The 16064-nt window shown below is 40.1% G+C and overlaps 1 protein-coding gene across 1 annotated transcript in view; it reads right to left on the bottom strand.

The window, feature by feature from the left end:
* nt5c2b (5'-nucleotidase, cytosolic IIb) overlaps positions 1 to 16064 on the bottom strand; it is a 32097-nt gene continuing 16033 nt past the window's right edge. Inside the window, exons 4-18 of the mRNA XM_084715958.1 lie at positions 14507 to 14624; positions 14196 to 14291; positions 13944 to 14035; positions 13530 to 13587; positions 12836 to 12929; positions 10561 to 10614; positions 10325 to 10408; positions 9031 to 9072; positions 8757 to 8864; positions 7604 to 7670; positions 7324 to 7494; positions 6740 to 6791; positions 6326 to 6386; positions 5826 to 6002; positions 1 to 4271 (exon numbers count right to left, since the gene is read on the bottom strand). Coding sequence (XP_084572084.1) covers positions 3978 to 4271; positions 5826 to 6002; positions 6326 to 6386; positions 6740 to 6791; positions 7324 to 7494; positions 7604 to 7670; positions 8757 to 8864; positions 9031 to 9072; positions 10325 to 10408; positions 10561 to 10614; positions 12836 to 12929; positions 13530 to 13587; positions 13944 to 14035; positions 14196 to 14291; positions 14507 to 14624 — 1568 coding nt within the window. The 3' untranslated portion in view covers positions 1 to 3977. The remainder of the gene's footprint in view (positions 4272 to 5825; positions 6003 to 6325; positions 6387 to 6739; positions 6792 to 7323; positions 7495 to 7603; positions 7671 to 8756; positions 8865 to 9030; positions 9073 to 10324; positions 10409 to 10560; positions 10615 to 12835; positions 12930 to 13529; positions 13588 to 13943; positions 14036 to 14195; positions 14292 to 14506; positions 14625 to 16064) is intronic.

Below are 16064 nucleotides of genomic sequence, written 5' to 3'. Positions count from 1 at the left end.
AAAATTATGAAAAACTATCTTTATTCTACATTTTTTTTGTAATTTACCTCAATGTACAGTCTGTAGGGTAATTTCTGGAAACAAACAAACAAAACACTGTTTGGGAGAACATGAACTGTATGCATAAAAACAAAAGATTACTATAGTTTAGAAAAGGAAAGGTGACTGTTTTGGCACCTGTTGTTAATGTAGATGCACCGTGGGCATCACAACAATGAATGACAATTTTCTAAAGCACTGTCACCTGCTCTCCAGGCTTTAGTTAGTTCAAAGTCTGAGAGACAGACTTCTGTGGTACTGTATAAAAGTTAACACAAGAAGTTTTGAAAAAAAAAAAAAGATAAGAAAAGGAAATGTAAATGTCTATTTACAGTTCTGTAAACCAGGACCATTTAAAAACACTAGCTTAGAAAAATAAAAATAACCCCATGGTGTTGATTACATGGAACATCTTTGTTACCGTACTTAACATGCTGCTCACATTTCCCTTCGTTGCAAGTTTTTCTTTTTTTTTTTACAAGTTTGCGGTTGTTTTTTTTTTTTGTCCCTGTGTAAACTTCAATGACAAATGTCAAAAAAAGCTTTTTCTAAAATGATGCAGTCCAAATAGAAGTAAAACCAATGCTACCAGAACCACCTTGGCAGAACAGATATGCTTATTTTCACATGCATATGCAAATTATGCAAAGAAAAGACAGTCGACTATTTCCTATTAGCAATGCAGCTGCCTCATGTAGCATATCCAGTTATTCTAGTTCAAGAAACAAAATCAAAACTGAGAATACAAATATTGCATTTGTAAAAAAAAAAAAAAAAAAGAGCAAAGAATGAAAGATAACAAACAGCTGTAATATGTTTCTTAATGTCCCACAAGGTTTCATCCAATGAATCATCTCAGAGTTGCAGTTAAACACATTCACCTTTCTCCACACCACATCAAGCCAAACCAAAAGTTATGGAAAAAGTAGACGGCATGTTCCTTCCCTTTTGTGGCCTAAATCAACAGGCCGATCCAACACTTACAGGACTGATCCGACATGTCAAAAAGACTAAATATAAAAGGTGAGGAAAGTTAACATACGGATACACTAAATGTTAAAAAAGGAAAGAAAAAAAAAAGGTCAAGTCACCATGTTTGAAATTCAGGCAGCTCTGTTGGTGCTGTCACTCTGTCAGCACTGATAGATTTGGACACACGTGTTAAACATCACGTGCGTTAAAGATCCACTTCTCCACATCCACGTCTCACCGTGGGCGGCGGGGTCTTACAACAACACACTGTTCTGACAACATTTGAACAGTTTTTGTTCTTTCACACAAGAGACATCTGAGCTTCTCTGTGCTCTTCTCATTAGTCTGAAGTGGGCGGGGCTACCTTTTATCAGGATAAAGAATCATTTGAATCAAAATCAATCAAGACAGTCGGTGCACTGTTTGGTCACTAGTCAAGTTTCCAGCCAAATTTTGCAAAAATTTTAAACTAATTTCCAAACAATTGTCAAATACAAATGAATGCATGTTTCCATCCGCTACTGTTTGAAGAATATTAGGAATTGGTTCATTGCGATTTACAGCTTTTGGTGCTAACTCTCCAGTGCCATTCAACAACTGCTGAATAAGACAGTGAAACAAAGTAATATCATTAAAAAAAGCACCATTCAAATCTCAAATGGGGAAACATGATGCCAATATTTGCCATTTATGTTTGTTTCATGTATTAGTTTGAGGAGGATTACAGTGTCTTCATCACTCCACACAGATCTGATGGTTTTGTCTTCCCTTCAGTGGATATTTAAATCACATGCTACATTTACATCATGACTAATCTGCAGTGTCCGTTTCCACATTTCAACATTTTTTCAAAGTGCTGGCATTCTTACTTTTTTTTTTTAAAGCAAATTGGAAATTCACATAAAAACAGGTGTATGGAAACGCACTTACTGTCAATCAAATCAAACCAGAAACACACAGTCGTGATGAAGCAGATTAAAGGCTCACTAATGCTAAACATTAGATATGAAGCTCTGCGTTCATTTCGTCCATACTTCTGAAAGCTTACAAGTACGGACAAAACAGAGCAGTACCACCGGGAGTCATGGGGGCAGCGCATCAGTGAAGCCAACAGTTAACAAACACGACCACAAGTTTGTGTTCGTTTGACTCCTCTTCTTTGGGGTAACTTTTGTCTCGGAGTGGCGCCCTCTAGTGAACGTACTGCTTGACATCAATGCCAACATAATGGATACACTGAAGTATGCAGTGATGGTTATATCTGAATTTGAAACAGACGAATCTATTTTTGTACAAAAAGAACATAAAGGAGTCTTGACTTAACAGGTTTCCTCTCAACTGTCATGTAATGTTAATGTTCTAAAGAAATACTTTGATTTAAAGTCAAGTTTTCAGGGGCTTCAAGTTCAACAAGCTTGTTTTTTGTTGACTTGTAACTGTTCAAAGCAAATGCAAAGTCGAGCGCTAAAACTCAGAGGTCTTCATCCAGTTCTGAACTAGTGATCACAGCTAGAACCAACACTATGACACGGTCATTTCACAGTGTTCAATGGCCAGACAGAAGAATACTGTACACACTCAACCACACGCTCTCTGTCAACACGGCTCCCCCAGGGGATGACGCCAACAATTCAGGGTCAGAGTATTAAAAAAAAAGAAAACGCCCAACAAAGCCCCAAAACCAAGGAGATAAACAAAACTAAGCAGACCTACTGAACTGAGATGAACACTACATCCTAAAAAAAGCCTTATTTCCTTGCGTTCTGAGGGCACTTTCAAGCTTCTATTACACGCTTGACAAAGATCACTTCACACATCTCTAAGTAGCTTGAACTGATCATCTGATTGTATTGTACAACCTCCCTACCAAAATAAAAGCCTCTGAAATAGCTGACTGAAACAGTCATCTTCCTAAACAACCAAGCGGAGAAAATACTGCATGTTAGCTGCTCGTGGCGTTAAACCATTCACCTGACTGCTATTTACAGAAACAGGTTGTCATAGAGTCTATTGGCATAAAATATGTATACAGTGCTCTGTCCTCATTGTTGCTTGGTAACAAAATGTCGGTTCAAGATCCACTCGTGTACTGCAACACGTTCTCTCAGCCAAACCTCAAACAAAAAACAATGCATCTGGTTATTGATTGGTTTAACGCCAGCTTGTGCTTCAGTGCTCCTGTGCTTCAGTTTAGTACAACAGACTCTCACTTAGCTTACCGTCACTCAGGATGCTGCCGTCTGAGTGAGGCTACTTTAGCAGATACACACGCAGAAACACACACACACGCACTCACTCACATACAAGTTAGACCGGAGTACTCTTCCATTAACAACAAGAAAACGGACAAAATGAAACTAAACAGGTGAAAAACTGAATGTTGTTCCCATGTTAATACAGTATGTGCATCCTCTTTCGAAAAGTGTTTTTCATTTGATTATAATTTGCATACTGTGTCAGCGAGGCTAACCTGTCAGGGTTAAAACTGCAGTTCACTTGTTGACCAAATCTGACGGATTTTAGTGTAAATGCCACTACATCTATTTCATCCACCAGCAGGTCTTAAAAGTCAGCTTATAAAACACACACAATCTGTTTGTCTGACGGGAAAAATAATGAAGAAATCAAATTAAATCAATTAAAAACCATTAAGTATTTTTTTTAATAATGAAGCTAGGAAACATTGGGTTTCAGAGGACCAAGCATGCATACAGTCTTCTGACAGTCATATGATCTGTCTTGCTACTGGTCCTTTTTACTTTCCTCAGAAGTCTCCAGTGTGTGTGTGTGTGTGTGTGTGTGTGTTTGTGTGCATACAGTATTGATACAGACACACACACACACACTGGAGATGCTTTTCCTCCCTGCCTCACTCTGAGAGAGATAACTACCTGACTCTACTGGGAAACATGAGAAGGCAGGAACAGAAAAACAGGAACGTGGCTTTTCTCTTTATGTCAAACTTATTACTCCTCCTCCTCCTCCTCCTCCTCCTCTTCCTCCTCCTCCTCTTCCTCCTCCTCCTCCTCCTCCTCTTCCTCCTCCTCTTCATCATCATCCTCATCATGGCAGTGAGTGATCTCCTGGGGTGTCTGGGGGAACAGGTTAGGAGGTTTGATCTCGCTGAAGGAGCGTGTCAGTTGGTTGCGCTTGCACTCCAGGTCCTTGCAGTCGCTGCAGTGGGTGCGGTTGCGCGTGGCCAGCGGCGACTCCGTGTCGATGTCCACATGGGTGTGTTCAACCGTTGACTCATGGGGCATCTGCAGAGGAGGAAGCATAAAATGTGAGAAAGCTAACTGGAAGAGTCTGCTCTTTATTTAACCAGCTGATTTCTGCACACGGCTTTTGTAAGGGTGTTTTACAGAATCTGAAAATACATCTGTGTAAACTTCAGAGATAATAAAGAGAAAGCCTCATTGTTTCATGGAAGTTAACATCACTCTGCTGCAGTAACAGGTTGAACTTCATCAAAACCAATAACATAAATATCCAACATTGACTTCTAAGCCTCCAAAAAATCTAATTTTCCTGTTACATTTGAAGGGTTCATTTGCAAAAACAGAAATTTCTGTTTTTATTTATTTTCCTAAATCATGTTTTTGGTTGACTCCACAGAATATTAATCAAACAGGTGTTGGGATGTTTTAATAAGAGATGTCAGATTTTTTTAAATTTTCATAAATCTGTTTTTTTTTAAATTCTGCACTCAGGGGAATATCAATCAAACTGGTGTTGGTTTATTTCATTTAACAATTGTGTTAATCTGCAGCTGAACCAGAGATATTCTACACCTCCTCCTTCCTTGTCAAAACCAGCTACCTACATTACCCACAAAGCACCACAACAATGAACAGTACTGTGTATTTCAGTACCCATACTACCATAACATTTAACACGCCAGAAAAAGATTTAGTGTGTCCCAATTATGTGTTTTGGCTCTCTTCCCTCTCAAGATAACTAATAATACAATACTCCCCGACTCCCTTAAAAAAGCACAAAATCTGAGTGTTGAACAATTTATTACAGTCTATAACAAGTTCTTAAATATTCTGGCTTCTTGCAAATTCTGCAGATGTTATATATATTAAGTTATTTCTTTCTTTGTGTAACATTCATTTCCATTTGAACCAGCGTGTTGGCTACTACTGTTGGGCAGTCTGTTAAAAACAACAACGCATTAGGTCTTTACAAACTAAAAGTGAAATTGTTATTCTTAATCATCATCATCAGGTGGTCTTATAAATTCTGCATTCAATTCAATACAGTAAGTTCATTGGTTCTCTGTAATAAATGATCAGAATTTAGGTGTTTGAACACATTATATCAATTGAAGTCTGAACTCAACTGAAATCTCCAACTTTACACAGAAACATTAACATTTGGAGAGAGTCCCCAGACTTACTTAAAAAATGGCCAAATTTTGTGGGTTAATTTAAGCATCAATTTAGGAGAAACATTATTAACTTTGTGAAGCACCGTGACAAATCCTTCATATTTAGGCCTTTTTTGTAAACTTGGCATATTTTCCATGTTAAATTATCGCTTACAACAACATATTTGGTCTTTGAGAATGGCAATTATGTAGCTACATGTTTATGCGCATATAGAGCAGGGAGGAGATCCAATCACAAGTGGTCACTCGAGATGCGTTGTAATGCTGGGTGTGAACATACGTACTTAGAGATGTCCACTTGATGTCCACGTGTGATCGGATCACCCAAGAGAAACAGGCTCAAACTGAAGTTTCTGTATGTACTGTCTTAAGACTTTCAGAAGTTTTAGGGTGTATGTACAGTTCACATTCAGATACTCACCAGTACGTGCGACGCCCTGAAGAGGTAGCTGAAGGGGTAGTACAGGAGGTTGATGAAAGAGGCTGCATACAAGTCGGCGTAACGCATCACTTGAGAGGCAAACAAGGTCTGTCTGGAGCCACTACGGAAAAGGCTACCCATCATGCCGTAGCACATGTCCATGTCGTGTGTCACTTTCTAAAAGGCAAATATGAGAAGAGAGGACACTTCAAAAACATGTCAAAAAAAGATGATTTACCCACTTCTAAAAGGATTTATTACCCAAGAAAGTATAGTATTGTTATCAGGGACCTTGGAGTGGTTGTTAATGTACACAACTGACAATTACCTCATCAGGAACTGAGAGGACAACGAGTTAGTGGATTACTGTTAATGATTACACTGTAGTAGATACATACTATAAACACGTGCGTGGATAACTGTCATCCCTGGCAGCCAGTATTACAAACATGAGGACTTGTCTCTTGCTGTCATAGAAAAGGAGGTGATTGAGGCCATACCTTGACTCTTCTCTGAATAGTGCTGATGTCTGGCCTCTCATTGCTGCTGCTGTCCAGATGTCTGAGGAGGGACAGGGAAGACAGATGATGAGGACAAGAGTGAGTGTGGGGGAGGGGAGGACACTGATGTCAGTCTGCTAAAAGGTAATGTGTCATAGAGGTGGTTGCAACATTGAGAGCGTGCCAGGCTATAAATAACATCAGTGATATCAGGTGGCGTGCAAGAGCTGACCCTTTAGACTTTACCCTGCTGACCCTGTTTGTTCTTTCTCAAAGATACGCTCACATGCATGCAAACAGACACCATTACTGCAGAGAGCAAAGAGCAGCAGGACTGCTGGGAGAGATGACGATGAGCAGGGAGGTGGGATGTGCTAAAGGGAGGGGAAAAAGAAGCCAAAGGTCATAACTTACTTGTAGAGTTCTGCCAAGAAAATGTCCAGGCCCTGCAGCTCCTCGAATAACACTGGAAAACATGAGAAGAGGGTGAATCTCTGGCTCATCGCTGCTCGTGTGCACATTGTTACAAGATTTATGGTGTATTTACAGTGTAGCGTTAGTTAGAGTGAGAGTGTGACTGTGCAGTCAGTGTTTTCACTTTGCATCTACTGGTTACATTATGTTTACTTCGCTTATGTACCACTCGTGTCTTTTACTAAAACGTCCAGGTGTGATGCTGCAGCTGCTCTTCTAGGTCAGGTCTCTGTGGAGACTGTTTTCTAATGTGAACAGGACTGCAGCACTTGAAAAATGCAACTATATTCATAAAAGTGCACATACAATCAAAGTAGGGGCAGCCTGGCAACAAAAAGCAGCTGTTAAGATACACCAAATACAAACTAACAAAGAAATGCAATCTGTGAATTTATAATATGCCAGGACTGAGGAAAAAAGACCCACCCCTTGGGAAAGCTGGTCAGTCTGCATCTGAGTCAAACTCTTGTTTCTACATGTCTCTGTGTGTAGGTCTGTGTTTCTGTGTTTGTCTACAGACTCACAGCTCTTGTCCGTCCACACATGCAGCTCCTGGGCCAGCTCGGGTATGACCAAGAACGTCCTCCAGCCTTGACGTTTCTTGGACTTGAGGATATCTCCAAAGATATGGTCCCCAATGTAGACAATGTCCTTCCCCTTGGCCCCCAGCAGGTCACACACAATATCAGAGGAACCTAAAAGGAGAATGATGCAACATTAAAATATCTCTATCTATCTCTATCTAACTCTACACAACTAAACACTGATCAAAGAATGAATGCCTGAAGGAAACTAGAGTCTCACCTCCAGAGTAGACTATACCATGCTGCAGAGGTCCTGTGTAGGTTCCTATTTTTAGACGTCCTGTCGTCTGAAATGAAGAAAACATAACATCAGATTGGTAATAGGAACCATGGCACAAGGCATTCTCATGGAAATGAATGAAGCTATATGCTGGAACACATTTTTACATGCAGAGAAAATGCGCATTCTATCTGAAAACAGCTATAACTCCAATTATTTACAAGTTCATGCCATATGCAGTTACTTTTCAACATGTACTCTTGTCCTTAAAAATACAATCCACCTCAAAATATCTTCCGTCAGGCATACATTTTTTGAGGCAAAACATCTTTTTGACATTTCACAAGAAAAGCTGAATCAGAGTGGTCCTCAAAATCTATTTGTCCTATTTATGTCTAACTATACAGCTGTTATTAACAGTGTTCCCACTACAGAAACCTGCCAAGGGTCTAGGAACCTTTGGTGGATCAAAGTCTGTATATATATATATTTTCAGGGACATTACTTTAACCCCAGAAAGGTCCCTGTTCAGTGGGTAGTACTTTCCAAAAGTAGGGCTTACAGCACTTCTGATTGGCTGAGCATTCTCAGCATTTGATTTCAGCCACCATCTCACAATGGGCTAAAGGAACCTTTTAGTTCCTTTAAAATTAGTTCCTGGGACTGAAAATCTGGGTACTTTAGGTGAAAGCTAATGTGTCTTTGACTGACTCCCTTAAAAAAGCACAAATCTGAGTGTGAGCAACGTATTACGGTTAATAACAAATTCTTAAATAATCTGGCTTCTGTCAAGACAAACAAATGTGAAATCCATTCTTGAATCTGGGCTTTTCAAGAAGAAGTGTCAGGTGTGTGTAACTAACATAAATAGCCCCACATCATTAGAAAAAATGCCTGTGCAAAATGTAAAAAAAAGAATCAGTATATCATAAAAGGTATCAAAATGTGAAATAATGTGACAAATGTGAATGTTTCAGCCCTTTACACATGTAATAATTAGATCCTTTTATATGTACGTAGATATCTGACAGCAGCCCAAGCAACAGCTCACATGCCACTGGGCTGCAACATGTCTGGATATGTCAGCGTTCATATGAAGTGCAGTTATTAGAAAGATGTCTCTGTCGCAGCTGTGTGTTCTGCGTCTGCTCACCGTGTCGACTTGTCTGAGCACTGTACCCTCTCCGAAGAACAGCGGCTTCCTGGCGTCCACCAGGATCAGATCAAAGTAGGACTGCCAGGGCCGGTGGGAGGTACCAGCCTGCGGTGGATAAAAACAGATACAAACACACACACACACACGCACACACAAGCAATAAAGTCACATGTGCACATATGAACATAAACTGTGTCTTTCACCTTCATTTGCATATTCAAAGCATTTCAAAGTGTGATCAAATGGAAGGCAAAGAAAATGTAGAATTCACCTTCGGGCCATGGGGGAAGTCGAACAGGTAGGTCATGATTTTCTGTGAGAACACACGGACTGACAGTCAATCCAAATGCAGCAGTGTTTAGAGTTCAAACAGACTAGTAGAAATTCTAAGCAATAGATCTCAAGACTAATTCCTCATCATCTGTCTCATTACTGTAATTTTTTATGCCCCATCACAGGGTGTCCACATGTATCAGCAAGTTCAATGTAAGACTTTTTAACACCACTGTTTACAAGGTTCCTACACATTCCAGACTCAAATTTCCAGACTTCTCTGTAGATTTTTCATGCTTGCTTGTTATTTGGGATTGTCAAGCCAGCCTGTGGAAAACTTGCATTTATCTACTGTGGCCATCGTGTCCTGCACATAAAGTTGGATAACATTCTACAAACAGCTCTGCCCGAGGAGGAAATTAACTACCTGGTGCAACCTATACTTATATTATTCTCTCTAAATTAACTGAATACATATTTTTTTTGCCTCTTTTACAATTTAGAATGCAAAACGATAGGATAATAGTTATTTTCACAGTCTCTGTGCAAGTTTTTTTTTATTCAGTGTGAATGAAAACAACAATGAATGCAGCCATAAAGATATGGTTTCCTTACAGAGAAAAGATAATATGTTTACTTGTCTTTTTTAACTACATCACAGAAAAGCTGATAAACAGGGCTTGCCACAGAAAATGTGGCAAATTCTAATTCCACTATTCCTCACATGTTAATTTGCGCATTTTAATGAGTTTACCTCCTGTAAAGGAGAATTGGGCCTCTTGTGTGTTTTAGCCCACACCGTCTGTAAATAGCTATTAATATTTAAAATCACATCTGACTGGTCAGAACTTTTGTGATGACATAAATTTGCATAATTGGTCAATTGCAAAAAATACAAAAGCATGGATATTTTAAACTACCAAGTTACAGTATGAGGCTGAGGCATAGCCTACATCTTCCTCATAGGACAGGCCAGTTATTTTGGTGCTCACCAGGGGACAAATACAAATAGCAAAAACCTGAAGGACTGTAACAGAGGGATTTATATTCTACTCTTTATGTTTATTTCACCAAAAATTAAATGAAAAGGCATTTTGCACTTGGAGTAAATTTTACACCACACTTACAGCATTTATTAAATAAATACGTAAGACTTTTCCAAATAGAATTTAAGAGTATTTAATCCTTTGAAAAGCCTTTTATTTGTAAATGTGAATATAAGACCTTTTTATGGACCCGCTGTTTTCCCCTAAGAAGTAAATCCCCTACCACAACTACATGTTTTCACTCACATCAGTGTATTTGTAGTCACTGTTGGTAGCCAAGAAAACCTTGGCAACTTCATTCATTCGGCTGAGAAGAAGAGGCAGCTTCCCCTGGTGGGAACAGAGAAGAAGCAAAGAGAGAAAAAGACTGAAACTCTAAACATCTTTACAAACCAGTGTCTAAAACAAAAATGTGTGACATTGTGTGTGTGTTCCCGAACACAGTACACTTGCAGGGCTCTTGATGAATACAAACTACTTACATCTTTCACTACATACTTCTCCAGGTTCTCCACTGTCTTTTCCTTCAGAGTACCCTGCAATGTGAGAGGCGGGAGTCAGACTAAACATTGAGAAAACGTACACGATGCACAGATATCGCCTCCTTAAATTAGCAGCATGAATACCAGTCATTTCACTCAGTAGCAGCTTTGTAACAGTCATCAGTGACAACCCACACATAACACGTGAGGACTCATGGCCTTTAGCTGTGGGTTATACAGGATGTGTAAGTGGGAAGATCAGGACAACAGCAGTGACACCAAAGCAAGATTTTTTATTACTAACAAAACTCTATGAACATAACTTTCCACACATTGCAAAAAAAATGTCCATTTCCAGTTCACGTTCATGTAGTCACCAGGACATCCCGAACCCTGTATTCCTTGATTCTACAGGCCTGACAACAACTTACAGTATGTCACCACAGATGTTTTAAATGGCTATGCTTGTTGCAATGCTGTTTTGAGTAACAAGGATATTAATATCCCCAGAGGGCCGACTATTTATGGTTTTGATGACTCCCTGGCATTTGGTCTGTTGCCACCATCCGGTTAGATTTCCCCACTACAATTTGTCTTAATATTGGCTGAATTTCTACCAAATGTGATGTGGCAATTAAAGGTCACATCCTAGCATGTTTTTACACCTGACCTATTTGGTTTGGTTTAACTGAATTCTGTTGTGTTTTCCCAAAAAACTGAGTTTGTTTATACTTGTTGTATGCCAGTTTATTCTGACACAGCGCACATTCAACCTTATTTTTATTTTATAGATCAAAATACTGCAAAACGCACTGGTTTTACAAGCTGTCATCTGCCCCACTTTGCTGATTACAACATTCGAGCCATACGGGTTTTAGTGAGGGGAGAGGGGGCTGCAGCCTCAGCCAGTTGTGGGCAGCTGCATAACATCTTCAAGGCAACAGCTAACCGGTACTGCACACTAATAGATTATTAATACATAGTGAACTGACTAGCATTTCAGGCACTGACTAGTGTGGGTGGCAACGTCTTTAGTCAGCTACTTGGGCACATCCCAACATAACACAAACAAAGGTAAAGGTAAAGGTCAACTGTATTGTGGCATATTGTGACAGCCACTGTGCAGCACCGGGGACCAACTACAGTTCTAAACCAGCACCTTGGTAATTAAAGGCCAACTGACCTAACATACATGTTTTTGATGGTGGGTGAAATTGGAGCAGCCAGAGGAAACCCACGCAGCCACGTGATTGAGACAGCAGTAGTCGACAGCAGCAGATGAATAGCATAGCAGGGTATTAATAAATCCTGACAGTGTGATTTTTATATACTTTCAAAAATACTATTAAACTAATGCAGAGGTGCTGCCATGAGGAGATTTACTGTAGTGTGCAGCACGTGCCACCAGAGGTCAGTCTCTCTACCGGTGAACAAGACAGAACAGCTAAACGGAACATGATAGCATCTGGGAGATACAAGTTACAGGACTAAGAAGCAAGAAGAAAAATGCCTCTGCTTCCTCTGGGTTTCCTACGGTAATAATGGTGAGTCACGAAACACTTCAAGCTCCTGATTGGTCAGCAGCATATAGTAGTGACTGTGTAATTTCAGTTGTGGGAGTGCGAGAGAGTGAGTGGCAGAGAGTGACGCTGGATGCGCAATGAGTGGCCTGGCAGTAAATGTACAGTTTAGGTTTCAGTTTGTCAGTGAATAAAAGCTGCAGCTTCTCAAGACCAAAGCAAAGCTCTTGAGTGTGTCGTTTCCCAACTGCAAGAATAGCACCACTATGAAAATCAGCTCTTACTACGCTGAGGCAGTAATATCTGCAGTGAAGCAGAATTGAGTTGAGCCGTTTTACACATGTTTTACACAAATATCGTCATATTATTGTATACCAAGATAAAATTTCAGGAAGGTACGAAGGTGTGAAAAAATAGATACCACCTAAGGCTATTAGCTTCCTACACTAGTGCTCCTGGGGCGTGCCAACTGACATATACTGTGGGCAATACTTTAATATGGACAAGTACCTCATATGATGTAAAACCCCACTTCAAAAACCTGAACTATCCCTTTAATGTTGGCAGCTTGTACAAAAATATCAAAATCTGAAGGCCAGATTTCCATCAGCACTGAGCAAGTTCATATCCAAACAGAAATATTACAGACTGTGCTGATACTGAGTAGAACCCAGCCATGAAAGTGAAATACACCTGATGTTATTATAATAACTGACATACTGAGATTAAAATTACAACCATGAAATGTGTCTTACCTTGAAGTGGACCCAGTCGACGGCGTCACGGACATCCTGGAACATGCTCTTATAGGACATGAAGAGGTCACCATTTTTGAAGCCAGTTTCACAGCTGTGGGAGGGGAGCAGAGACACACACGTACACAGCCGTCGGACAGGCCACATCTTTACAGAAGGTTTTCAAAAACATGACATTTGTTTTTTTTTTGTTTGCTTTTAAATGGGATAGCCTTCCCTTGTTGGAGGGGTCCCCAGCCAAACAGGAAAGCATTCTCCCCCTAAAAGACCAACAACCAGGTTTCAGAGGACAAAGGACATGCAGCCATTCCAGATTACATTCTCAACAAATTTACAGGCCATTGTATCTCCTTACAGTAACATTTTAAAGATTATCTTAAAGTTATATCAAGATTTCATTCTCTGTAAATAGTTAGTTTTCATTCCTATCTCATTCTGATAAGAATCCATGCTTTTCTACAATTAGTAGAGGAGATTAATTAATCATTGTTATCGGGGTAAAAAGGGTTTTTTGAATGAACTCCCCTTTGATTTAAATTTTAAAACCGTTATCTTAAATTAGCAGTTGACACCTGAACCCTCCCATGCTGCAGGGCTTGCTCTTAACCCAGTTTGGCTTGCAACTGTCTTTGCGTCACCATGCGGTGCCCAGAAACTTGTTGCATGACAAATAGTGTTAATAACAGCCTCTCACCTTGTGTATCTGTCACAGTTGGAAAAAAAATCCACAAGGCAGGCAAAGAGGTAGGTCTCTGTGAAGGAAAACAGAAAGACAGGTTGGTGATGAGACAACTTGATCAGACTTGCCTGCATGGAAAGGTTTCTGCATTAATGTCACATAAAATAACATGAAACATTTAATCAGGATAAAGCTCTTCATTTAAAGCTACTACAAGGATTTTTACCTGCTTATGAAACAGTCTTAATTTATTAGTGATGCCTCTATATGACCTACATAAGCATTTTTGGTGTATATTTTGTGGTTATTATGGTGAAAAAAAAACTACTGCTTTTGTCCACAGGGGGCTCTAAAATCAACAAAATATGAATCTTCTTGTTGTAGCTTTAATGTTACACAGTCCCATGGTATCCTCCTCCATATTCTTACCTGGCAGGTTGAAGAGTGTGTTAAGGATATAAAAGCGCTCTGTATCATCCCTCTGGATGAACTTGTTTGGGTACCGTTCACGAATTTCTGGGCTGGTAAAAAAGAAAAAAAAAAAACAACAACAAACCCCCCCCCCCCAACAATAATAAGTCTTTTTTTTTCTTTGCCCGCAGCTGTCCAAAGTGCTAATTTGAAAAACAATATCATGTAATGTCCATGCATGATAGGGGGGAGAAAGTTGGAAACACTCACCCTCGGAGGAAGTTGAATCCATGGACACAGACAAGGATATTTCCATAGGCGTCAACTTTCAATAGGTTTCCATACATGGTGTCAAACACAAGGCCCCTGAAAGTAGGATGAAATAAATGCTCATATAAGTCTATAGCACAGAATTAAACTAACATCTGGCATTTTAAGTGTGCTCATTTGTGTTATTACAGTTATTATCAGGACAGATTGAGAGGGACTACAATGATGAGATGAGCCAATAGAAGCAGCAGCTGGTCATTACCCTGACGGCCATCATCACCATCATCATGTCTATCTGTGACTGTTCTGACCTGGTTGGAAAGGAAGGGTCATAGACAAAGCTGAGCAGCTCCTGGGGGTAACCGATGGACACCAGCCGCTCCACTGTGAGCTCAAAACCGAGTGACTCGTACTCTGGTGACTTGTACACTAGAAATTAAACACACACGTACACACAGTTTATATTAAATTTTGCCACAACAGAGTACAATACACATGGCACCACAATGAAGTCCGTTTAATCTCCCACAACTGTGCAATCCTGGGTTAATAAGTCTGGTATGTTAATGTTTGTTCATTATCTAACTTTTATTAACTATGAACAATTAGTTGACTGACAGAAAAAAATTAAATGACAATAATTCTTTTAATTTTTTTGTCATTTGTACACTTGTTATGTGGGTGTATGTAAAAATAAAAAATCATAAAAAAAAGAAGTTGAGAAAATACACAGTTTGAAGATCTCTGATGGTTGAAAGATTTTTGTGGAAGATAACTCCACCTGCCTCAGCAGTTATGAACCTGGCATGTGGCTGACAGGAGGGCTTGTTGAGCATGTGGCATACATGAAACATTTCTATAAAACAAGGAGGTATGTATACAGTGGAGGAACCTGACCTGTGGGTGAAGCTGTTTGTTTACACAGCAAACAACATCTCATTAGAGGTGACATACAGTCATTCATTACACAACAAGTAAATGTGACTTTTCTTACGCTATCTCGTCCATTCGAGAGTCTGTGGTGTTGTCTTAGTATTTTGATAACAACATGTTCTCACTCTACTGTAAACCCCCACCCTCACATACACTTGGTGCCCTTATCTCTTGCTATCAACAAGAGCCTCAATGTTCTGCACGCAAATCCACAAAGAAACAGGATCAGGCGTGAGAGTGAAAAATCACTCAACTTTCAGCAGCAGCTCTAATGAGCCCTGCCGGGACCAGCGAGCCTCCACCCTGTCACCGCCAGAGCCACATATTTATCCCTAAACCCGGGCAGGAGAGGGCTCCGAAAATAAAAACACAGATTGATGCTGGGCTAAGAAAAGGCTGGCAGAGGATTACAATGCTATCTGACACTGAGAGAAGAATATGTCAGATGTTATAAATACGAAATGGAGAATGCGCTTGTGTTATTGCCTACACTCCCAGTGGGGCAGTGCGAGGCCCCTGGAGGGGAAGAAATATTGGCTGATGATGCTTGGATAGAGGACAGTTAGTGGGGGAACAGCACTGCAGGACAAACAGGAAAACATCTGTGTCCTACACTACAAAATGTGTGTCTAATGCTGGGTTATACGCACAGAAGCATAATGAGTGTGTACTGAGTTACAGGAAAATCTGGGGTTCAGTGAAGCTTTTGTCCTTTTGTTGACAACCCTACTCTGTGAGCTTGAGCCTGTTTCTGCATTATAATCACGTAACGTCTTGTAGTTCACCCCCCACTGCGGTCTCCCAGCAAACTGAGGGTTTGGGCCCTCTGCCCAGAACAGTAGCGTACACCAACTAAAATGCCTTTCCTCCTCCTTCTTCTTCTCCTCCTCCCTCGCTTGACACCCTCTGTCACCTTTGCTATCATCACTCTCTCTG

The sequence above is a fragment of the Lutjanus erythropterus genome, chromosome 3 (genome assembly GCF_056507025.1).
Source record: "Lutjanus erythropterus isolate fLutEry1 chromosome 3, fLutEry1.hap2, whole genome shotgun sequence".
Lineage (NCBI taxonomy): Eukaryota > Metazoa > Chordata > Actinopteri > Lutjaniformes > Lutjanidae > Lutjanus > Lutjanus erythropterus.
The sequence above is the reverse complement of the archived record's forward strand: the minus strand, read 5'-3'. Positions and strand labels throughout refer to the sequence as shown.